This window comes from Hemitrygon akajei, chromosome 8 (assembly GCF_048418815.1).
Source record: "Hemitrygon akajei chromosome 8, sHemAka1.3, whole genome shotgun sequence".
Lineage (NCBI taxonomy): Eukaryota > Metazoa > Chordata > Chondrichthyes > Myliobatiformes > Dasyatidae > Hemitrygon > Hemitrygon akajei.
In genome coordinates, this window is record NC_133131.1 from 105,844,517 (window position 1) to 105,870,196 (window position 25,680).

General features: G+C 40.3%; 1 protein-coding gene across 9 annotated transcripts in view; it reads left to right on the forward strand.

Annotated features, from left to right (window-relative positions):
* The window catches only part of LOC140732139 (tensin-3-like), a 434,552-nt gene that overhangs the window by 207,374 nt on the left and 201,498 nt on the right, over positions 1-25,680 (forward strand). For all 9 annotated transcript variants that reach the window (XR_012099994.1, XM_073054363.1, XM_073054356.1 and 6 more), the window contains one exon: positions 3,926-3,964. Coding sequence is in view for 8 of the 9 variants with exons in the window: in XM_073054363.1 (XP_072910464.1) it covers positions 3,926-3,964 (39 nt within the window). In the remaining variant the exon portion in view is untranslated. The remainder of the gene's footprint in view (positions 1-3,925; positions 3,965-25,680) is intronic.

Below are 25,680 nucleotides of genomic sequence, written 5' to 3' on the forward strand. Positions count from 1 at the left end.
GGGAATAGATGTGGCAGAGACGAAGGGCCTGAGAAGAGGGAATAGCATTTTTACAGGAGTCAAGGTGGGAAGAGGTATAATCAAGATAACCATGGGAATCAGTAGGTTTGTAAAAGATACTGATTGACAGTTTGTCTCCAGAGATGGAGACAGAGCGATCATGAAAGGGGAGGAGGTGTCGGAAATGGACCAAGTGAATTTAAGAGCAGGGTAGAAGTTTGACGCAAAGTTGATTAACTGAAGCAGCACCAATGTGGTCAGTGAATAGTGGACTCAACCCCGACATTACGGCACATTCCACCTTACCATAGGTAATATCTACATGGGTGCTGCCTCAAGAAGGCAACATCCCCACCACCCAGGCCATACCATTTTCTAGCAGCCGTCATCTTGCAGGAGGTACAGAAATCTAAATTTACGCAACACCAGGTTCAAGAACAGCTACTTCCTTTCAACAATAGGATTTTTGAGCCATCTAATAACTTTCTTAGTATAGCAATACTTTGCATTAAATTAACTTTTATCTGTTTTAATGATGTTTCATCTTGTAAAAAATTTTTGATTTACATTTTTCATATGAATGTGATGTCTCTAATGTTATGGAAATGTAATGTTGTTGCAAGCGAATTGTTCATTGCACCCGTACAAATAGCACCAGCGACCCAGATTCACTTCCCACTGCTGTCTGTCAGGAGTTTGTATGCTCTCCACTTGACAGTGTGGGTTTCCTCCAGTGCTCCAGTTTCCTCCCAAAGTCCAAAGACATATGGTCTAGCAGAGGTAATCGATCACTTGGGTGTAATAGGGCAGTATGGGCTGGGTGGGCCGGCGGGGGGGGGGGTGGGGTGCTGTTGCTGTATTGTGTCTTTAGATGAAAAAAACCATGTATTTGTGCATATGACAATAAAGCTGACTTTGAATCCTGGATTTATATCATGCCTTTAGTTTAATGGTATATTCTGTAGCTTAATAGTCAATAAAGTGCCTTTGGACAGCAATGATTGCTTTAATATTCATATTATAAGTTTAACAGTGAAATATGTGCAAAAGGCAGTGTGGGAGTACCTTCATCAGAAGGGCTACAGTTGTTCATGAAGGCAGCTCACTCTTCTCCTTTAGGCTGTGGTTCCCAACCTTTTTTATGCCCTGGGCCCCTACATTAACTGAGAGATCTGTGGACCCCAGGTTGGGAACTCTTGCATTCCAAAGAGCACTATATGAGGTCACTCTTACCCTCGGCCTTTTGTCTCTATAATGAGTCAACTTACAGTTGGGGAAGTGGTGACCCGCCCTCCTTTTAGACTGTTTGCGGTAACTTATTTTTTTATTCTTTCCACTTCTCTTCTAATATTTATATTTGTGCACTTGTAATGCTACTGTGACACTGTAATTTCCTTTGGGATCAATATCTATCTGTTAAGGGGAGTTAGGGTTGGGCAATAATCTTGCTGGTAATATGTACAGTAGTTCCTGAATATGTGGAGGGGTGGGAGAAGCAATGATTGGGTCACATCATGCTCTGTCTATGTTTTGAGTATTTTACTGTGGCTAGAACAAGTTAAGAATACATACTCAAAAGTGATTCCTCCACCAGTGGAAGAACACTTCCTGTGTCTTTATTTAAATGTTGGCATGTCAGTTGCTACTTTTTTTCAGTCTGCGGAGCTGTAAATATTCACTCTGGAGGTTGGATGTATTTCCATGTTAACTATGACAGCTGCTGATAAGAGTCGATGCATATTCAGCTCAATGGCACTCTGAGCTTTGATAAATGCGCAGGCAAACTGAGCTGACTAAAGTGCATGTTATGTCATGAGCTCAGAAGGTTATGGTCAAGATTAAATGTCTACATGAAGGGACGGAGAAGACCAACATTAATCACTCTTAACAATTACCACATATACTGGGACCAGGCTGGATTATATGCGAAGGCTTAAGAGCTGTTTTTGGCCATGTATTTCTGAAGATGTGAGTGATTTAGAGTTACTATCAATCAAATTATATACCTAATTATGAAACATCCATCTGACCCACGTGATTGAATTTCAGTCACCTTAGAAGCTCACACACTACTGTTGTACAACATTGTTAGCAGTCCAACAAAACTACTGTACAGTGGCTCTGGTACTGTACTAACAACTGGACAATGTGAGTTTAAATGTCTTTACTGTGGCCAAAAATTCAATGATAATATAATATTTGATATTGTGCAATATTTAATGTCATCTTCTTTAAAGTGAACAGTGGTAATTTTGGTACCAGCCTTCTCATTTTGTAATCTGCAATGATAGAGTCACAATTTCCACATAGCAGCACATGGTGACCAACGTGCAACTTTTCCAACGCCCCATTTGTGAGATAATACTGACAGCTTCATGCAATACTATAAGATGGATGACGGGCATAGAGAATAGAAACAGGCCCTCAGGCCCACACCGATCCTTGACTACCACTTGCACGATGGCAACACATCTCTGTTTTATTCTCCTCGCCTACCCTTCAGTTCCCCTGAGATTCCACCACTCACCAACACACTGGCAGCTGTTTAAACTACTGACCTGCACACCTTTTGGATGTGAGAGGAAAGCGGAGTACTAGGGGGAGAAAGCAAACTCCACATAGACAACTCTCAATGTTGGGACTGAGCCCCCATCACTGGAACTGAGGTAGCAGCTCCACTTATTGTCCTTCAGTGGTACCATTTATTTTTTTTCAATAACTATCCAGAAACTGTATGCATCATGATGCAACTATCATCAAGTCAATAAGGTTCAGGAGGTATTGGTGATAATCTTCCACCAGCTATCAAATGCTCCTAATGGAGTGAGCATCTCAAATAGTCTCTGACAATCAGGTTCAGTTCCTGGCCTTCTTGGGTAGCTTAGCTACTAAGCCCAGCAGAATCTTTTCTACTGACAGGAAAAGGGGCAAAGGTGTGTTATTGGCACCTTAAAACCAGGTGCTTTGAGCAGATAGTCAGCTGTGACTGGCAGCTTATCTAGGAGAAGGAAGACTCTGCTCTCAAACCTCCACTGCCTAGTGGCTTTACCCACTCATGGAGAAGGTTTCGGGAATAAATCTTGAGGAAAAATCCAGAGCTGGAGTGCCTAAGGCAGTGCTATATTGAGTTCAATGCTGACTGGCAACTCCTGTGACGGCGCTACTGCCAAACTTTATTGCTGTCTGCCATTCGTTTGGATTCATCAGCTACGTGCAGAGGGAGAGCCTGCTGCATGAGTAACAGCTTGCTCTCCATATCGTACTGCTCTGGCTTGTGTACTGACTTGCATATCACATAGATGACTAGGATCCATAGTTGACCTCAACCAATAGAGGGTCTCTTGGCAATAAATATTCACCTTTCCTAATCTTCTGTTATCGTGGCCCAAATTAGGGACAAGAAAAAGAATGTGTTTAATAATAACTTTTCAAAAATACTAAAAGCATTTTGTTTGATGCAGGAATATCATCTTATGGGAAGTGTAAAGATCTATAATGTTCCTGGGTCATTTCAGAACACTGAGTCAGTTGCAGTTATTAAGCATTTAGAGCAGTATTTTTCTTCTTGAAGGAAACATTGACCAAGATTAGTTGCTAAAGGTTCAAATTCATGCGATGTGTGGAATAAGAATTTGCTGGATGTACCGGAGTGTACCAATGGGATGGTTGGGTTCTCCCCGTTGGGTGTGTTAGTTTGCTCTGGCTTAGTTGCACAATGACTTTATCAAGAAGTGGGTGGTGTTCCTTCAAGAGTGTGCTGCAGCAAACTGGTTAATATTTTGCCTTTTTTAAAAAAAAAAGGCAGGAGCATTATCTTTTTCTTTCCATTTTTGAGGTGCTCGTATTTTTTTAAAATGGTATTTTTTGAATGTGTTATTTTGTTAGCTTAACATTGAAATTAAATCTGGTTTGGTTCTCTTTACAGGTAGTTACACCATGCTTGCCACCAGTCAACTATGAGCTGGTAAGTAACTCTTCATGTCATTGTTGTTTCTCATGGTAATTCTAGAATAAATGATTGGGGCTCCAGTCACTGGAATGGAAAACATTTAAAAAGCACCTAATAGCACTGTTACTTTATTCTTTTAATTGGCCGGCAAACTCTAGGTATAGTTGGCTAAGCGTGCTCCTACTACAAACTGTGAAGTGCTATATGTGGGGGCCTTGGAGTGAATTTGTCACATGGTTGGAAAGGTGAGCGCAGCTAGAGAGAAGCAAACATGTTTGTTGGCCATGTGCCAGTATTAAAGTTCACATTTCTCAACTGGTCATTAGAATGTCACTGTTTTCTTAAATAGTGGTTTGGAGTCCAGGGAACTAATGGGCCTTGGTCTTTAAAGTTGAATGTGGATAAATGAAAGCATTGTTTGGTCAACATACTGAAACATAATGCACGTTAAGGAGCAGTATATGCCTGCGGGACCAAACAGATCCCCAGTGAGAAAGACATGGTTTTTGTGTTCTGGTTTTCTATTTGTTCGAGCTGGGTTCAGCCTGAAGCACCGTTTATGTAACTTATGTGGCCTTTCGCCTGTGGAACAGATAATCAATTATGTTGTGGTTAATCATGGAACAAAATTGGAAGCGGACCTTTCTGAAGCCCTTTCCCAATGCCCTCACCATAGTTCTCTTTTTTTTGAAAGGGATCTTGAGAGATACAGTGATCCCTCTTTAAACAGTGTGATTACAAATTTTAATTCAGTGCTGCAACATTATCCCATGACTGAGTGGTGATTAACAAATGGTTTCTTAGTGACTTGTATATCTGCTACAATGTTGTAACCTCTGATTGAATGCAGTACTATTTTCAGTTCCTGTACTTCTGAGCTCAAGGTTACACGTAAAAATACTTTATCACAAAGCCATTTTGAAACACTTCCAAAGTCTGAAAGCTGCAAAATGTAGCCAAAAGAATGACCTCAACTATTTGACATGGATCAGATTTCGCCGCTAGAATAAAGTCAGTGAATGCCTCCTGCTTGTGCTAGGTTTTCACTGATAGTGTTTTTTTCTGGGGCACTGAGTCATTAATAATCTAGTTATTTTTGGGTCTTCTTTTGATTTATGCTTGAGTTTCTGTACTGTGGTTAAATCTCGTGTCATAAGCTCCTCCTGTTCAGGTGTGTCCAAACTAGATCTGTAAGAACAGTACCACCTTTTGATCTGACCTGCATATTGTGCCTTCCCTACATGACTTCATACCTGCATGTTAACTCTATCAATCAATGGACCAAAACAAAATTAGTGAGAGAAGGGTAACTGTAAGGTGTCTTATTTAAAGGTAGTTTTAATTTCTATTTAAATAACTCTGATTGCAAACAAACCATCTACAAAATCCTTTCTGTGGAAGTATGATCAAAACTTCTCAAATCAGAAAAATTAGTGCTTGAGTGGTAATCTTTCAATGGCAGAAGAGGACATGGGAGAAGTCTTAATTGAATACAGGCAGTCCCTGGGTTACGTACAAGTTCCGTTCTTGAGTCCGTCTTTAAGTCGGATTTGAAAGTAAGTCAGAACAAGTACATCCGGTATTATTTAGCGTCAGTTCATCAGTTTGTCTTAGTATACAGTATATATTTTACCTTTCCATGCATATAAAACACTTAAGAAATGTATGTATTCCAATAATTAAACCACTGCGTTGCTTAGTAATAATTGTAGCTTTCATAGGGGCAGGGCGTTTCACAAGCTCCATTATTCTCACTTTATCCATTATCTTTTAAAATTGTTCCAATCGTTGACCGACTATAGCCTAACGCTTTTCCAATGATGGATGGTGTTTCACCTCTTTCCAAATGCTTTATTATTTCCACTTTATTTTCAATCGCGATCACTTCCCGTCAATGGAACTGAAACACTGCGGGTGGCGGGTCCCGAGCTCCGCTGGGTCCTAAGGACCACCGCACTGAGACAGGCTAAATGGGACAAGTGGGGGCTGTGCTGGGTTTGGGTATTTGATCTTTCACAATGTTCTGCGTGGGTATTTAAACTGGAGGCGGCAGTGTTTTTTTTATGAGGTCAAGTTGCGAGCTTGACATCAACCCGGCAAGGATAGTACGGGAGTCACTGGATTGACATCAACCCGGCACGGGAGCGGTCTGTCACTGGATCGAACTCACTGATCTCACTGCGCCACCAGCCGACCGGAACGGGGGGAGGGGGGTGGGGCCAGGGTGAACCTTACTAAGAAAAGTTTAAGCCAAATACAAAGTTAAACACCCAACGTAATGTCAATGGCAACGACTTAAAATGGCGGACGGCATCGCGATCCGACTTAAAATGGCGGACGGCGTTCTCCTTCCTTGGTTCGTAAGTACAAGTTGTCCATAAGTCAGACATTTGTAACTTGGGGACTACCTGTATTTGTGTTAATTTAGGATTTAAGACACTGTAGTTGGAGATATCAATGCAGGAGGAGGAGAGAGATATCTTTTGAGCATGTTGACGTAAAAAGGAGAGTATTTTAAATGCCTCAGCAGGAATAATACTGGATGAACCCTAAGGTGAGATGTGACCCCCAACTACCGTAGAGAGTGAGGAAAGAGGTTACTGGGATCCTGCTGCAGACGAGCTCAGCATGGGTGTATGAAGCAGCGCCAATGCAGATGTAAATGTAGCACAGAAAGAATTGGGGAGCATTACCCCAGAAGGCTTGAAACATGGACTGTTCCACATAGTCAACGAAAAGGCAGGCATAAACAAGAGAAAATCTGCAAATGCTGCAAATCCAAGACACGGGGAATGTACAAACTCCTTAGAGACAGTGGCACAAAAATGTTTTGTCTTTTCCTTTTCCCACAGATACTGCCTGATCTGATATGTATTTACAGGATTTTCTGTTTTTATTTCACCTTTTAGAAACATACTTGTACACATTAGACTTTCTGGGCACCCTGAGGAAATGAATATTATGGCTTACAGCCTTGCTTGTGATGAGCTAGCTTTTAATTGGAGATCACTTTTTAAAAATGCTAGTGTTTTTATATCATTCATTTAAAGAATAATAGTCACGGTGTGAATAATCCTGAATTAGGGCCGGTAATTCCTTCAAAATGAACAACAAAGAATGCATTGGAGGAAATTAGTTTTAATAAAGACTTACATGTGTTGTGAGTGTGGCCTGGCTGTCAAGTCAAGTAGTTGTGAGAGCTCCTGTAATGGCATTTGCTAGACTGTACTTTCCCACCTCCAACAGCCAATTTAGACTTTTTATTGAACATTTGTACCTTTCAAGTTGCTTTTGAGTTCAGAGTTAGAGTTTTTTTTGTGAGGCAAATGAACTTTTCTCCCTGGAGCAGAAAATATAGATGCGCTATATCCTGGAGCACCTATATAGATGCAGCGCCCTCAGGAGTATAAAGTTCTGTATATGCTGGCGAGTGCAGATTATTAAACAGTGATCCAGTGGTCGTAGAAGGTTGTCTTTCAGAAAAAGAATGTCTCTGGAATAGTTTTTAAGTATTGTCACTGTTTTGATATATTGTTCTGTGAAATGTTCTACTCAATATATCAATCCATTTCTGCTTGAAAGATTTGCTTTTCCACTTAAGTTTAAGTTCTCACACAAGTGAAGCTGGACTTCAGTGCATATATAATATGGTAAAGGACTCAACCAGTGATTAAAAATAGTTTACTTTTAATCTAACCATGATTGCCTTTGGAGCACCACTCTGGGGAACTATCTTTGTTTTGGTGCACATTTGAATTTCCCTCACCCAATTTCCCTTGGGATCAATAAAGTATGTCTGTCTGTCTGAATATTCAAATTGAATCAGAAAGATAAGTTAAGGCAATTGATGATGCTTATAGTATTTATAAGAAAGGACAGTCCAGAACAATTGCAAGGCAGTGAAAGCTGTTCAAAGAATGGACAGATTAAAATCCCATTTCCAGCTTCATAGGCCGGAGCGTAGTTGAGCTGATACAAAGAAAGCAAAGACAGTTTCTTTGATAAACAATGCAGTCTCTTCATTTTGTCGTAGAATTTTTTTTGACAGTTTTACCTTTGGAATTCTGATACTACCGCTGTTTTTATTTTACGGCAGATTATTACTAAGCAGGAGAGAATGGCTCTGGGGAAACTCAGAAACGGTGAAGCATTGGGACTGGATGGTGTGAACCCCAAGGTCCTGAGGTAGAGTGCTGAGCAGCTGTGTGGAGTTCTCCAGCACATTTTCAATCTGAGTCTCAGCCTGGGAAGGGTCCCGACTGTGTGGTCCCAGTACCCACGAAGGGCTGACTGAAAGTCTTGAATGACTACTGTCCAATGGCCCTGACCTCACACATCTTGAAGACCCTAGAGAGGCTGGTCCTGGCTCATCTCTGACCCTTGGTCAGATCAGCCCTTGATTCCATGCAGTTTGCCTGCAGGAGCACATTGGAGTTGATGATGCTGTCATCTACCTGCCGAACAGAGCCTGCTCCCATTTTGATAAGCAGGGCAGCACTGTGATGATCATGTTTTTTGATTTTTCCAGTGGCTACAATACCATAAAGCCCTCATTGTGGGGGAAAAGTTCTGTTCAATGCAAATTAGTACTTCCATTGCATCCTGGATAATGGACTACTTGACTGGCAGACCACAGTTTCTGTGGCTTCAGAGCTGTGTGTCAGGCATGGTGATAGACAGCACTGGGGTTCCACAGGGAATTGTATTGGCTCCCTTCCTGTTTACCCTGTATAACTCAGACTTTAGATACATCACTGAGTCATGTCATCTGCGGAGATTGTCTGATGACTCATCGATTGCTGGGTATATAAAGGGAGGATGGGAGCATGAATACTGGTGGAGGACTTTGCCAAATGCTGCAAGCTGAACCATCTGCAGCTCAACATCTGTAAGACAAAGGAGATGGTGATGGACTTTAGGAAGACTAAGCCTGCACTGCTCCCTGTTACTATTGATGGTGAAGACTTGCATGTGGTGATGACCCCCCCAAGTGCCTTGGGATGCATGCATGTCAGACTTGAGTGCAGCACCAACACAGAAGCTGAGTACATAAATGGCCAGAGTAACCTCTACTTCCTGAGGAGACTGAGGTCCTTCAATTATGCAAGCCTCTCCTTCACATGTTCCACCAGCCTGTTTTCACCAGTACAATCTTCTATGAGATGGTGTGTTGGGGCAATGGCATCAACACAGGTGATGTCAAAAGGCTCATTAAACTGATTAGAAAAGCTGGCTCTGTTGTAGGAGTCAAACTGGAGACTGGTAGAACAAAGGACCCTGTGGAAAATCCTGGCAATTCTGGACAATGCTTCTCACCCTCTGCATGCCACCTTGGCTGAATAGAGGAGCACTTTTAGTAATAGCCTAAGACAACTGTGTTGCTCCAAGGAGCGTTATATGAGGTCATTCTTACTCTCAGCCATTAGGCTCTATAATGAGTGAACCTATAACCAGGGAAGTGATGACCCCCTCCTGTTAGACTGTGGTTGCTTACTTTTTCTTCTTTCTACTTCTTTTCTAATACTTATATCCGTGCACTTGTAATTTCCTTTGGGATCAATAAAGTATATACCTGTCTATCTATTACTGTCAATATCATTAATTTCCTGATTCTTCTTTCTATGAATGTCTAATTAAAGGAATACCAATACACAGAATTGTGTTGGATTTGACTGGCCAACGCTAATTCTGTTGTTAACAATAAACACATATTGCTTTTCCTTGCTCCGTGATGGGAATATGAAGTACCTCAGACATGCAAAGAAGTAACCTACGTGATGAGAGAGAAGTGGTTCTCGGACACAGGCTTTTGACAAAGTTTTGGGTGATGGGCTTATTTGCAAGTAGATGTTCTAAGTTCTATATGTTTAGATAGAGACATGAATGTGAGGGAAATGGAAGGATATGGACATTTTGTTGGCAGTTGGCCATTTGATTACCAATTTAATTGGTATGGCACAACTTTGGTCCACGTTCATAGATCCTTCAAAGTTGTCACGCAAGTTGGTAAGGTGGTAACGAAGGCACGTGATGTGTTGCCCTCCACTAGCCGGAGATTGAGTTCAGGAGCTGCGAGGTAATGTTACCGTCCCATAAAACTCTGGTTAGACCACACGTTCAGTAGGATGTTCATTTCTGGTCATGTTTCAGCAAGGATGTAAAAGCTTTACAGAGGGTGCAATGGAGATTTACCAGAATGGTGCCTGGATTAGACATGTCCTATGAAGAAAGGCTGAGCGAGCTGCAGATTCCCCCCCTGGAGTGAAGTTGGATGAGAAGTGACTTAATAGAGGTGTATGAGATGATAAGAGGAATTGATAGAATGGACTTGCAGTACTTTTTCCCAGGGTGGTAATGGCACTTATGAGAGGATGTTATTTTTAAGGTGATTGGAGGAAAGTACAGGGGAGAAGTCAGAGGTACTTTTTTAGACAGTGGTAAGTGCATGCAATGCACTGCAAGCTGGTTGTGGAGGCAGATACATTAGGGACATTTAAGAGAATCTTAAATGAAAGCAAAATGGAGGGCTATGTGAGAGAGACGTATTAGGATGGTCTTAGAGTAGGTTAAAAGGTTAGCATGCAGTTGCGGGCTGAATGGCCTGTACTGTGCTGTGCTGTTCTATGTGGGCTGAAGGGTCTGATTTGTTCTACGTTCTATGTTCATTAATCCATGGTATTCTGTTGTTAAACACAATAGTAATTTAGAAAATCCAATTCTTTTCCCCTTTATGCACCACCCATAATTGACTTGTGATTCTTACTTAGGTAAATGTTTATGTACTTAATTTTACTAAAGATATACTAGCCCTCGGGTTAATCTAACATCTTAATGTTAAGCAAGCCAATTGAAATGAATTCTATAAATGGAACCAAAAACGAGCAAACCAGTTTATTTGACAATGTGAAATATTGTTGCTTTTAGAAAATTACTTCTTGCAGATCCCTTGAAGATTAATTTTATACGCGGTTGAAGCTTGAAGATTTTTTTTCCCAATTTGATTATTGCTATTTGTCCTTAAGAGATGCTGTGAATCGCTGCTGTAACATGGTTGTTTTGATGCGTCTGAGTGGCTTATTAGGACATTTTTGAGGACATGCAACAGTCAGCTCACTGCTGTCAACCTGGAGTCACAGACTAGATTCCCTGCATGCCAGGACGTGAGTCAACTATTTGGGTTTTCACCACAATGTATCGTTTTGTGTTGTTTGTTACTGGGGACAGGTTCATTTAATTCTAATTTCTTTGATTAACTGAATTTAACTTCCAGAGCTGCTGAAGTAGGATTAAGTGGTCTCTGGATGTTTGGTCAGCCTTCTGGATTCAGGTTTGATAATTTATCCCCCTTTGTCACTACCTTGCCATAGGTAAGGTACCAGAATTGATTTTGATTTCAGGTAGTAATTAGCTGATTCAGTCAGGAACTATTTCTGTTTATTATTTATGACTTCAGCTGGGGAGTAAGCATTCAGGTATTTTAGGAGAGTAACACATGCTGAGCATTCTAATTCACTTTTTGATTACCGTAATAATATGGTCAGTGATCAAGTGTGTAGATACTGAGCTCTAGCAAGAAATTCAGGAGTGAAGGAGATTTTTTCCAACGTACTACCGTTGTATGAAAAGCAAGGCAGTACATTTAAAAGTATTTGATCGAACACAGCCATCCTTTGGTATTTCTTTTTAAGTGGTGCCGATTCATAGATGTAGTACTCTAGTAAGTAGTCATTACAGAACTGAATTGTTTTTGTGATTTGAACGTTATTTAACTACTTCAATTTTTTTAAAGATGTAAATTAGTGACAGATCAGTGAGAAGTGGAATCTAAAGTCAGCAGGCTTTGCTTCAAAGTGAGTTCTGTAAGTGTGCACACAAGCAACAGTCAGCACAGAGATTGCACGTCCTGTGATGTCACAACACACATTGCCTTGGAACTGAGAGATCTCAGCTCACCTACTTCGAAACATAGCGAGCACTCGTGCCTCAGAGTGAATGAATACAAGGCTAAAAATTATTCTAATGGGTGAAACAAAAAGTTACAACAAACAAATGCAAAACTTAAAAAGACTGCTTACTTTTAAGTTGATGCTCAGATGGTAGGTCCTGTTTAAATGTTTTCCATACCATACTTAATTGTTATAACCTTCAAAACTGGTTCACAATTGTTTCCAAGTGAATAACTTAATCATGTCAAGCATAAGGACAAACAGGGAATCGGAAATGGTGATTAAAATGATTTCTCATTTCATAATAGTATGTTTGTGTCAGGGAAGATAGCTGTTATTTTCAATTCCCTATCCTCTTTAATGTTTCCTGAGAAACTGATTTTCGTTGCCCATCTTTGTCGTTCTTTATCTATCCAGATGGCAACAAAACAGCACGTGTTCTGAATTTTTACCCGCAGATAAAATAAGCAAACACTGTACTGTATTTCATAAAGCTACGGAGATAATTCTTTCATTAACAAACACTCTTTGCATTTGGGGAAAATCAGTCATGTGATTTCAGATCAATTAAAAATGTTTTTCTTTTGATAAAAAGCCAAAGTGATGTTTGACTTTGCAAGTGGTAGTGTAACAGTGAACAAAGCCACAAATTCAGTAGATTTGCACAGTTGTTGAAGAGTGACTGTGTCAGGACTAAAACCCTTTAATTTGTCATTCCAAACAATTGTATGTAGATAATACAACACAGTTTGCTTAAGAGGTTTTATTACACTTTCATGTTCCTTTCTGTATCCATTTGTTTAAATGGCTGCAGAGCACATTGGACCTTTCCACCTCCTGCACAACAGGAAGAACATTTGTGAGTACAGTCGAGGTTAAATATATTTATGTTTTATTGCACAATTAAGAAATATTTAATTTTGCATCTTCAGTATGCCAGTGGTACTTTTAAAGGTAAACATTAGCTTTAGTTGTCACCTGTATGTTGAAACTTACAGTGAAATGCACAGTTCAAGGATGAACAGGGGAAGGCATATAAATGTTACCACACTTCGCAGCACCAGTATAGTTTACTCAGAACTTACTAACCCTAACCTGTACATCTTTGGAATGTCTGAAGAAACTGGAGCACCTGGAGGAAATCTACACAGTCTCGGTGAGAGTGTACTAACTCCTTGCAAGCTGTGTCAGGAATTGAACCCTGGACCTTGTACTAGGCACCATGGTACTGTGCCAGCCCTATTATTATTGATAGAGTTTGTAATCAGTAGTCATTTTTTGTTTGTAATTGGGGGAGGGGGGGATGATTGAGAAAAGTTCCAGTTGTGGGGTATTGATTTAATACGCTGCTGACATTTGAGTTGATATTTAATCCAAATTAACTGGATAAATGAGTTTCTCATGCTTTAGTTTAAAGGGGTTTTCAGAGAGTCAATCTCATGCCCAATGTGTGTGCTTTCACAGTAAAAAAATAGCACAGGCAACTCCAGGACTAAATGGGATGGGCTTGCTTTTCATGACGATGACTGTATTGTGATTTTCCATAATGCAAAGACATGTCATCACCATGTGCATCAAGTGGCGGGAGTTTAAAGGAGAATAAATTTTGCATTGTTTTATTTACTTTTTTTCACTCAACTTCCATGAGAACAAAATTAATTCTCTATCCCAACTTTCTGGGTAACAATTTGGGAATTTTGTAAGGGTGAACTTCCATTAACTATATATCTTTAATGTGTGTGTGGGTGAGGGGGTGGAGTTTGCCTCTACACGGTGTTACATAGGAGTTGATAATCTGTCCCGTGCAGACTCGGTTATGAACAAAACTTTCCTCATATGTGCATTCTTCAAGGGGCATAAGTAACATATGATGAAAGACTAGAGATCATTAAATACATTTGAGAACTTTCATGGTGTTAAATATTATTGAAGAAGAAGAAGAAGAATCCTTGGATGATTCATTTTTCACTTACATCAAGGCTAATTTGTATCTGACCTTCATGTGATCACTGAATTGCAGTGACTTGAATAATCACTTCAAACTGCCCTTTGACTTAGATTTGTGGCAACTTGGCATTAGAAGTTTCAGATTAGTTTAACAGTTAATAAGAAAGTAGTTCATAGCAACACTTGTAAACAATCAAACTCTCGTTGCTATGATCCCTTGTACTGAGCTCCCTCACAAACTTCATTGTCCAGAAACCTGTAGTTTCTCTCTGCCCATCCTAGCAAGTCACTTAACTTTAAGTACATGAATTATATCAAGCTTTTGTTCTTGAAAGGCTATATTCCTAGCCTGTGGACTTTTAAAAATGTTTTTATCTTTTTAATTCTATTTTGTATTCACATAAGACCCTCATTTACATCTTTAAGTGCGTCCATGAGAACTCTGAGTCTCCAGCAGTTTGATACTTCATCCTTCTTCCCATTTTGATGACGATCTGTGACATCCTGAACTGTTCCAATAAAATCCAATGCAAGGTTAAGGAGCAGCATGTCATCTTTCAATCAGGCATATCGTGGCCCTTAGGGCTAAATATTAGATGGCAACAATTTCAGATAACCACCCTTTCCTGCTTGGGTGAGGACTGGCCAGCCGTAGCATTAACTCGATATTTCTTTCTCCGTACTTGCTTCCTGATCTGCTGGGCATTTCCAATTATCTTCTTTTGGCTCAAGCCATTTTGAGAGGCCTAACCCGTTTTAATGAGTGAGAGGAGGCTGAGTATGTTTAAGAACATCAGACATGGGAGAATAATTAGGCCATTTGGCCCATCGAGTCTTCTCTGCCATTCCATCATGGCTGATTTATCACCCCCCTCAACCCTATTCTCCTGCTACCTCCCCATAACCTTTGACACCCTGTCAACCACTATTTTAAATATACTCAATTACTTGTCCTCCACAGCTGTCCATGGCAATGAATTTTACAAGCAATATTCAATAGGATTCATTGAGATCCCCCCTCATTCCCATTGAGTACAGGCCCAGAGCCGTCCAACACTCTTCGTATCCTTTCATTTTTGGAGTCATTCTCATGAACCTTCTCTGGATTCTCTTCAATGCCAACTCATCCATTCATAATAAGAGGTCCAGAAATGCTCAGAATACTTGAAGTGAGATCTGACCAATGCCTTGTAAAGCCTCAACAATTCATCCATGTTTTTATATTCGAGTCTCTGAAAATGAATGTTGAAATTTCATTTGCTTTTCTTACCACCAACTCAACCTGCAAATTAACCATTAGGGAGTCCTGCACAAGTACTCCCAAGTCTCTCTGCACCTCTGATTTTTGAATTTTCTCTTCCATTTAGAAAATAGTCTGTGCCTTTATTCCTTCTACCAAGGTGTATGACCATGTATTTCCCTGCACTATAATCTGCCATTTCTTTGCCCATTCTCCTAATCTGTCTAAATCTTTCTGCAGACTTCCTGCTTCCTCAAAACTGTAAACCCCTCCACCTATCTTTGTATCATCTTCGCATCAAAGCCATCAATTCCATCACTGAAATCACTGCAGTATAACGTAAAGGAGCAGTACCAACACCGATCCCGGCAGAATACCACCAGCGACTGGCAGGCAACCAGAGAAGGAACCCTTTATTTCCACTGGTTGCCTTCTGCCAGTCAGCCAGTCCTTTATCCATGCTAGTATCGAGAAATAACTTGACGGGTAGAAATGGCAATCACTGGTCTAGTTTGCTCTGCTTATGTGATAATTGCGAAATCAGGGATAGGCCAAGTTAATCCATATGGCAGAAATGAGGGCTAGAAGTACATTTATTCCAATATAATGAGTTAAACAGGTAAGGCAGTTGAGCTTAGCACCTGGTTTAAAGCATATAGCTATGATATTTTAGCCATCATAGAAACTTAGTTGAGAGAAGGGTAGACCATAGGTGCTCTGATTAGTGAGTTTGTAGGTGAGTTGTGGATAGTCAGGAAAGGTGGCAAAGGACACAGCAAGATGTATAGGTCACCGATCACCTTCCAGCTGGTCTCTTTCCCATCACCCCCCCCCCCCCCACCTTTTTATTCTGGCATCTTCCCCCTTCCTTCTCAGGAATGTAGTGATAGTTTTGGGGACAGCGCAGGAGTTGTGAGTCATGTTAGGGTTTAGGGACAGGGACGAAGGAGAGTTAGAGGTCAGGGGCAATAAATGAAGAGTCAGAGCCAGGAGATGATGTTCGGAGCTCACGGCCCAATGTCATTGATCCCAGAGGTTGAGTCTGCAAGTGCTGAGGAGACCAGCGATCCCCAGCTCGGCCACCTGCAGAACCCAGAACCTGGATTGGAGCACCGTACTGGCAGGAGTCGTGAGGACCGGTGACTGACACAGGGCACCAGGGTCAAAGGAATGTGGAAGTCTGAAAGTTGACGTCCAAAGGTCAAATCCATGATTGGCAAGCCCTGAGGTCAAGGCCCAAAGGACAAACTAGCTTTCGGATATTCCGAGGGTTAATACCCAGAGGTCAGTAAAGTACAGAGGACAAAGCCAAATGTCAAAATCTCAAGCTCAGCAGGGCTGGAAGTAGAGACCAAAGGTCAAAGTCCGCAGGTTGGCTTGTCCGAAAGTCAGAAGCCCAATGTTTGCAAGTCCAGTATTGAGGACTGGAGGCCCAGAGGAGGCATGTTCTGGGTTTGAAGGCCTGTTTGTGTGTGAGTGGGCAGAAAAGGATTAGTTTTGGGTTACTTGGAGGCGCATGATAAATTAGGCCAAAGTTACATGGTTTATTAAAGGGGAAATGTTGCTTGACAAATCTGTTGGAATCCTTTGAGTCGGTGAATGTTGATTACTTGGATTTTTGACAAGGTGCTGCACATGAGACTGCTTAACAAGTTAAGAGCTCGTGGTATTACAGGAAAGATTCTAACATGGATATTAGATAGGCTGGCTGGCAGAAGCGTGGGAGTACAGGGGGCCTTTTCAGGTTAGCTACCAGTGACTAGTGGTGTTTCACAGGAATCAGTGTTGGGACTGCTTCCTTTCGTGTTGCATGTCAGTGATTTGGATGAAGAAATTGATGACTTTGTGGCCAAATTTGTGGACAATATGAAGATAGGTGGTGGGGAAGGTAGTATTGAGGAAGCAGGTGTCTGCAGAAGGACTTAAACAGATTGGGGTAATGGACAAAGAAGTGGTAGATGGAATCTAATGTAGAGAATCTAATGTTGACAGAAAGAATAAAGCTGGGGACTATTTTCTAAATGAGAAATTTCAAAAATCAGGGGTGCAAGGGGACTTGGGAGAACTTGTGCACAATTCCCTAAAGGTTAACTTGCAGATTGAATTGCTAGTAAGGGAGGCAAATGCAATATTAGCAAAGCAAGGATGTCATGCTGAAGCTTGGTCAGGCTGCACTTGGAATATTGTGAGCCATTCTGGGCCCCTTATCTAAAAAGATGTGCTAGCACTGGAGAGAGTCCAGAGGAGGGTCATGGAAATGATCTCACAAACAAAATATGAGGAGCATTTGATAGTGCCTGTACTCACTGGAGTTTAGAAGAATGAGGGAGGATCTCATTGCAACCTATCAAATGTTGAAAGGTCCGGATAAAGTGGATGTGGATTGGATGTTTCCTCTCATGGGGGAGTCTGGGACCAGAGGGCACAGCCTCAGAATTGAGGGATGTACATTTAGAACACAGATGAGGAAAAATTTCTTTAGCTGGAGGATAGTAAATCTGTGAAATATATTCATATACCCAAGTCATTGGGTATATTTAAGGCAGAAGTTGATAGCTTCTTTCATTCCTTAACAAATTTAGCCAGCTTTCCGGATACAAACTTAATTTACAGAAGAGCAAACTCTTTCCAATAAATAGAGAAGTACAATTATTAGAATTTCATAACCTCACTTTCAAAGTAGTAAATAATTAATTTACTTACCTTGGCATTACAGTAACAAGAAATTATAAGCGTCTTTTTGAAGAAAATTTTACTCATCTTTTAAATCATACAAAACAGAGTTTAGCACAGTGGTTACCCTTGTCCATGTCTCTGATAGGTCAAATTAATGTTGTTAAAATGTATATCCTTCCTGAATTTTTATACTTATTTCAATCTTTACCAATTTTTATTTCTAAAGCTTTTTTGACTTGTTAGATTCTATTATTTCATCCTATCTACGGAAGGGCATCCATCCCAGACTAAATAAAGCTCATCTTGAAAAACTTAAAAGAGTAGGTGGTATGGCCTTGCCCAATTTTCATTTATATTACTCGGCAGCCAACATACGTTGTCTTATCTTTTGATCTTACTTTTATAATCAGTCTGACTGCCCAATATGGGTGACAATGGAGTTGAACTAGAATCTCTCCATCTCCGCACTTCTTTGCCATTTCCCTAAATCAATTGTTAATCTGGTTATCAGACACACTCTGAGAATATGGGCTCAGTTCAGAAAACATAATGGGCTTAACGGTTTTTCTCTCTTTAGTCCTATTCTACATAATCATCTTTTTCAGCCTTCTATGCAGGATTTAACATTTCTAGATTGGCACAGAAAGAGCATTGGGTGTTTTGAAGATCTTTTCATAGATAAGTGCTTTGCAACTTTTGAACAATTGTCTGTAAAGTTTGGCCTACCTAACACTCATTTCTTTAGATATCTCCAAATTAGACATTTTATCAACCCTTTAATACCAAACTTTCCTGAGTTACCCGCTAAAAATGTTGTGGATTTGCTTCTTCGTAGGAATCTACTGGGTAAAGGTTTAATTTCCATTATTCGAGATATGCTAGCATTGTTGAGGTGAGTCCCCTTTGACAAAATTAAAACTGCCTGGGAGCACGATTTAAATTTTCCTTTGTCCAACGAGGTTTGGGATTCAATTCTCAAGTCAGTTAATTCAACTTCTCTATGTGCTCGCCAGTGCTTTTTACAATTCAAGGCAGTACACAGGGCTCATATGTCTAAAACTAAATTGTCACGATTCTATCCTGATATTAGCCCCTGTTGTGATAAGTGCAAAGGGGGTGAGGCTTCTCTTATTCGTATGTATTGAGCTTGTCCTAGCTTGGAGAAATTCTGGAGAGATGTCTTTTTAACTTTATCCCATATATTTAATTGCTACTTGAAACCTAACCCTCTGATTGCTCTTTTCGGCACTTCGGGAGAAGCTGACATGCATTTAACTCTGACTACATTGTCTTTTGCCTCTCTTTTGGCCAGACGTGCAGTCCTTGGCTGGAGAGATGCTGCCCCACCCACTCAATGCTCAATGGCTTAGAGATACTGTGTCCTGCTTAGACCTTGCAAAGATGCATTATTCACTTCTTAATTCAGATATAAAGTTCCAAGAGGTGTGGGATCCTTTTCTTGTATATTTTCATAAATCCCATATAGATTAAAGGTATATCCCTCCATTTTTTTCTTTTGCATTTAAATCCCTTACTTCCAGCTTCTTACGGTCAAGATTTTTTTTTTTTTTGATGTGTTAACATATTATAGTTTAGGTAGTAGGCAATATACCTTCTTTTTATAAATACAGCTCTGTGGTGATAAAAGTTCTGATGAACTTTTTTATATATCGTAAGGTTGGCTTGGAGTTGGGTAGTGGTGGGGTGGTAACTAACTTTATATGATTCTACTATGGGTGCTTTTTCTTAATTGTTATGAACTATACATTTGATATGTTTGTTTTGCACTGTATAAACCTCTTTATTTACTGTTTTTTTTTGTTTGTGGCATTGTAGAAACTCATAAAAAAATTAATTAAAAATTAATAGCTTCTTGATTAATCAGGGAGTCAAAGGTTATAGGGAGAAGGCAGGAGAATGAAGTTGAGAGTAAATCAGCCATTATGGAATGGGTGAGTAGTCTCGATGGACCAAATGGTCTAATTCTGCTCCTGTGCATTATGGTCTGATAAATTTGTATTGAATAAAGTATTTCGGGTATCGACCCTTTTTGCCAAGCGATTTAAAATTTTCATGGGGCAATCTAGCACAACTCATTTTTAGAGTTCTGTTTTCTTTGGCGAACAGGTACATTTTCAAAGCAATTTTATATTTCCAGAGATGAGGGGGTTGGAGTATGAGGAGAGATTGAATCCCTTGGGACTGTACTGGCTGGAATTCAGAAGAATGAAAGGAGATCTTATAGAAACATACAAAATTATGAAAAGGATAGATAAGATAGAGGCAGGAAAGTTGTTTCCACTGCTAAGTGAGTCTAGAACTAGAGGATATAGGCTCAAGATTAGAGTGAGTAAATTTAGGGTAGAGATGAGGAAGAACTGCTTTTCCCAGAGTGTGTTGAATCTGTGGAATTGTTTGCCCAATGAAGCAGTAGTGACTACCTCAGTAAATGTGGTTAAGGGAAGGTTGGATGGATTTTTGCGTAGTAGGGGAATTAAGGGTTATGGGGTAAAGCAGTTAGGTAGAGATGAGTCCATGGCCAGATCTGCCATGATCTTATTGGCACAGGCTCGGCAGACCAGATAGCCAACTCCTGCTCCTATTGTTCATGTAGGACAGTTTGTGGCTTGTTAATGTTCTGACAGCACCGAGGAGGGTAAAGCTCAATGTGATTAATGACTAGAATGTGTAGTTGCCTTATTACATATCACTTTTTCTAACATCATGCTGCTTCCAGTATATCTGGTCAAATGAGTAGTAAGGAACTAGAATCAACGGACTAAATTTGGGTGAATGGTGAAATCTGTTCTTTTTTTCAAGCTGGGGATTTCGCCTAAGCTTTCTCTTCCTGAAACTGCCAATGTTACCCTGAGTTCACATTGCGGTCAGCAATCTGATAATTGCACTGCTAAATTTATCTCTCAATATTTCATTTATTAAACCTTACAAAATAAAATGTTATTGTACAGGAGATTAACCTGTGTGGCACATTCTGAGAGAGGAAACTTAACCAGATAATTTCTGTTTTTTGAAACTGCTCTGGTAAATGGTATCATCAAATAAAGTTAAATGACATATTTTGAACTGCTTTAACCTAAAATATCCTTTTACTGCTTTTTACAATTTGCCTGCCCCAATTAATATTATTAGTAAGTAAACGAGCAGGAAACGATGCCTTTGCATGGCGAACATAAATGATTCCGGCTTTATATATTCATTGAGAATTCATCAACACATTTTCTTAAATCTAATGTATTGATATTACTTAAACTGACAAAGATTGTAATTTTCCACTTCTAAACATGATAAATGAAGATTCTATGAATTTTTAGAAGGCATTCTAAAGGCATTTAGAAGGCATACAGAAGGCATTTAGAAGGCATTCTAAAGGCATTTAGAAGGCATACAAGCATATCACATGAAGCAGAAAACTTGAGGTGACCTTGTGATGTGCGTTGTTAATTATTTGGGCTATGGGAAATTAATTTAGCTGAGGTTTCTGATGTCCTCCATGAGATTCATAGGGATTTACCCTACTTCTCAGCTTTATGTCATATGGGTTTCTGGCACTTGGAAAAATAGGCTGTTACTATCGGTGTTTATGGATGATGCTAAGTTAAAACAGAAAACCTTGGAAATACTCAGCATGTCAGGCAGCATCTGTGGAAAGAGAAGCAATTAGTGTTTCAGCTTGAAGACCTTATGTTAGAGCTGGGACAGAGCTATGGTAATGTAGTGGTTAGCACAACACTATTACAGCTTAGAGTTCAATTCTTATGCTGTCTGTAAGGAGTTTATATGTTCCTTCCCATGAATGTGTAAGGTTCCTCCTACATTCTAAAGAGGTGCTAGTAAGTAGGTTGATTGGCCATTGTGAATAATTCTGTGATTAGGCCAGGGTTAAATAGGTGGGTTGCTGGGAGGTGCAGCTTGTTAGGCTCAAAGGTCTGATCCCTGCTGTATCTCTAAATCAATAAATAATGTTTTTAAAGTTAGCAGTGATGTGGGGAGAGATGGATTGGACAAAGAGAATATTCCTGATACGTGTGGCCAACCTGCCATAGGGATAAGATACAAAAGATGCCATCTGGTTGATAGGCTAATGAAAGCAGAGGGGGAGAAAACAAAGGAGCATATTAAAGCTGGAAAATGCGGATCACAGTATTAGGAAGTGCCCAATAGATTGGTGGTGCTCGTAGAGATAAAGTGTTTCTTAAGCATTGGTCAACAAACCCATGGCCTAAATGGTAAGGGTTCTTGATGAAGGATGCTGCTCTCCTGCCACACTTCTCTTTGTAGATGTGCTCAGTGGTGGGGAGGGCTTTACCCATGATGGATTGGGCCGTATCCACTGCTTTTTGTAGGATTTCCCATTCAAGGGTCTTGGTGTTTCCATACCAGGTTGTGATGCAACCAGTCAGAATTACACTGCACATCTGTAGAAGTTTGTAAAAATTTTAGATGACATGCTGAATCTTCACGAACTTCTGAGTAGAGGTGCTGCCTTGCTTTCTTTGTAATGGCATTTACGTACTGGGCCCAGGGCAAGTCCTCTGAAATGATAATGCCAAGGAATTTAAAGTAGCTGACACTTTAAACCTCTGATCCCCTGACGAGGACTGACTCTTGAACCTTGGGTTTCCTCCGTTGTATTCAACAGTTAGCTCCTTGGGCTTGATGTCTTTCAGCAGTTGTTGTGGCACCACTGAACCAGATTTTCAATTTTCTTCCTGTTTGCAAATTTGTCACCACTTTTGATTTGGCCAACAACGATGGATGAAAATGACTGTGCTACTTGTGGGTACCTTCAGATGGATGAACCCACGGAAAGCATCTCTCCCACATGGAGTACCTGGCCGAGTACTGATGACCTTACTGAAGGTATCACCAATATCTTTAACCTCTCACTTCAGCAATCTGAAGTATCCACCTGCTTCAAGCAGGTATCAGTTATAGTTTGTATTGACAGAGTTGCCAAGATGTATTGAGGGGCAAGCTGATGACAGCACACTTGAAAAATTAATTACACGTTATCTAAGGAGTTTACCTTTTCTTGCAGTATCAGCTTGTATACGAGTCTGCCAATTTTTGAATCTAGTTTGAACCCAACTTTTTTCAGGTCAGCCAGTTCATTTGACACCAGTCAGCACTGTTGATAATGACTCAGAGGGCCATTCTTAAAAATGTACTTCCACCTTCAGGCAAAAAAGAAATAAATGCTGTAGTCATGTGGAGTGAGCAAAGTTTCACAGTAAGTTTGGATTCAGAAGTCATAGAAATTAGGACATTTCACAATTGCAGAAAAAGGAACCCTAAGCAACAGGCAGTCACAGCATTTGCAAGACGCATGATTAGACTGCTTTAACATCAGCTTGTTTTATTGGAAGAAGACTCGCTATATGACTGATGTAAGGTTAGTGTGAATGTCTGACTGAGATAAGTTTAGTGTGAATATGTCAAAAGATGTATCTGTGAAGTATATCAGCTGCTTTCAGAGAAATTGAGCTATATGATAACATTATCTGTACTTTAGTGTGGAGTGGGTAAACTTCACCTTGCACAAATGTGCCCCATTAATCACTGGGTAAATGACTATAGTTTGATTAAAAAGTCTTTGAAGTCACCGGGGAGAAAAGCTGATACTCAATTATGTTTCTTCAAGTTTTTGTTAATGTAACATATTCAAAAAGCTTTGCTCTATATTTGTGTATTTTTAATTTGGAGAAATTGCACCATTAAGTTTTAAAACTTGCCTACAGTCTTGCTTTCTAGCTATTATTATTTTGTGCTATTTTTGCTGGCCCTCTTTGAACTTTGCCTGTATCTAATCAGCCAAGAAAATCCATGGTACAGCTGAGTTTTCTACAATACAGACTGTGTTCTGCTTATGCACAATTTGAGTTTTATAGTCATCTCTTGTTTAATGAAATCCTGAATGTAGATCTGGAGTCAGTTTCATCACAGGCCGTTATGAAATATGTGAAGCTGCATAAACACTAAATGAAGAGAGCTTTGAAGAAATATTCTAAAAACAGTACAGTAAAGTGCAAACAGTTCAGACCCAGTGACCTTGTAATCACCTGTTGCCAATGCAAGTATGCCCAAGGATCATTGCACAGCACACTAGTGCCTGTTTTAGTGTGGGCTTACCATAGTAAAAATCAGCAGTGACTGAGGCTTTGGGGATCAGGGAAGAGTTGACCTGTGGGAGGGAGTCTATAAAGTGGGGTGGGAAAGAGGGAAAGAGGCCTGAAGGAGAAGAGGTGAGATAGGGAGCCAATGTGAGTGGGGTTCTCAGCCTTGAGTGTGATCTACTTTGAAGCAGAATTGTTTGAATGTTGTTCTGAGATTAACCAACAGGTGCATATCCGAGCAAGGTGACATGTTTTTCTAAGCAATGCTCTGAATAAGTGATTGACGATTCAAGATTGTTTGATGTAATTTCCAGTAAACAGAGAATAACATAATTTTCTGTGGCATCAGCTCTATGGCATTTACGAACTGTGACATTCAAATTTCCAGAGTGGAATAATCTGATCCAGTCATGTTTGTAAACGTGCTCCATTTTAGAAATGATCAATCCTTCATCAATTTAACACTCCAAATAAAGAGCATCAGGCAAGAAAAAAAGAACAGGGCTTTTTGGGTTGGTCTTTGTTCCTTTATGTGGAATCTAATTTTAAACTTGGAATACAGCTGCTGAGTGTGTACTGTGTTCTGTACGGCTCAGTATGTGTTTATTGCTTTCAAATTGAGGATGAATTCCAAGGTTGATATCTCACAATCTTCTAAGAAAGTAGATGCAATTGGCTAGGACTCTGATATAGTATTTTCTTCTGTTTATTCTTGAACTAATTTTAATATTACTCATTTAAAATTACACATAAAAGATGTTGGTGAGCCTATACATTTTATGCACACTTTGCAAGGAAGAATAACATGAGACCTGTGTGACAGACAGACATACTTTATTGATACTGAGGGAAATTGGGTTTCATTACAGCCGCACCAACCAAGAGTAGTGAAGAAATATAGCAATATAAAACCATAAATAATTAATAATAATAAGTTAATCATGCCCAGTGGAAATAAGTCCAGGACCAACCTATTGGCTCAGGGTGTCTGACACTCCTAGGGAGGAGTTGTAAAGTTTGATGGCCGCAGGTAGGAATGACTTCCTGTGACGCTCAGTGTTACATCTCGGTGGAATGAGTCTCTGGCTGAATGTACTCCTGTGCCTAACCAGTACATTATGGAGTGGATGGGAGTCATTGTCCAAGATGGCATGAGAGCCCACAATATCCAGCGACCATGCAATATCTTTCTTGGAGGCTGAGGTCAGTACATCCTTCAAAAGGATGAACCCTCGCAAAGTGTTAGGCCCTGACAGTGCACCTGGCCAAGAAAACCCTGTGTTGACCAACTGGCTGGAGTGGAGGACGTTCTTACTGCTGCACTCTGAAGTTCCCACCTGCTTCAGAAGGGCAACAATTATAACAGCGCCCATGAAGCGCAGGGCCTCAGTGATAAAGTGATTCTAGTGTTGCGGCTCTGAGCAAGGACCTGGATCCACTGTGTTTCACCTACTGCTTCAATGGGTCTACAGTGGGTGCACCCTCACTGGCTCTCCACTCTGCATTGGAGCACCGAGACAACAACAATACATACATCAAGCTGCTGTTCAATGATGCAGCTCAGCGTTCAACACTATCATCCCCTCAATATTAATCACCAAGCTTCTAATCCCAAGACTCTGTGCCTCCCTCTTCAACTGGATCCTTGACTTCCTTATCAGGAGGCCATGATCACTGTAGATCAGTAATAACATCTCCTCGCTGACAATTAACACAGATGCACCTCAAGGATACACGCTTAGCCCACTGCTCTATTCACTGTACGCTCATGACTGTGCAGCTAGGTGC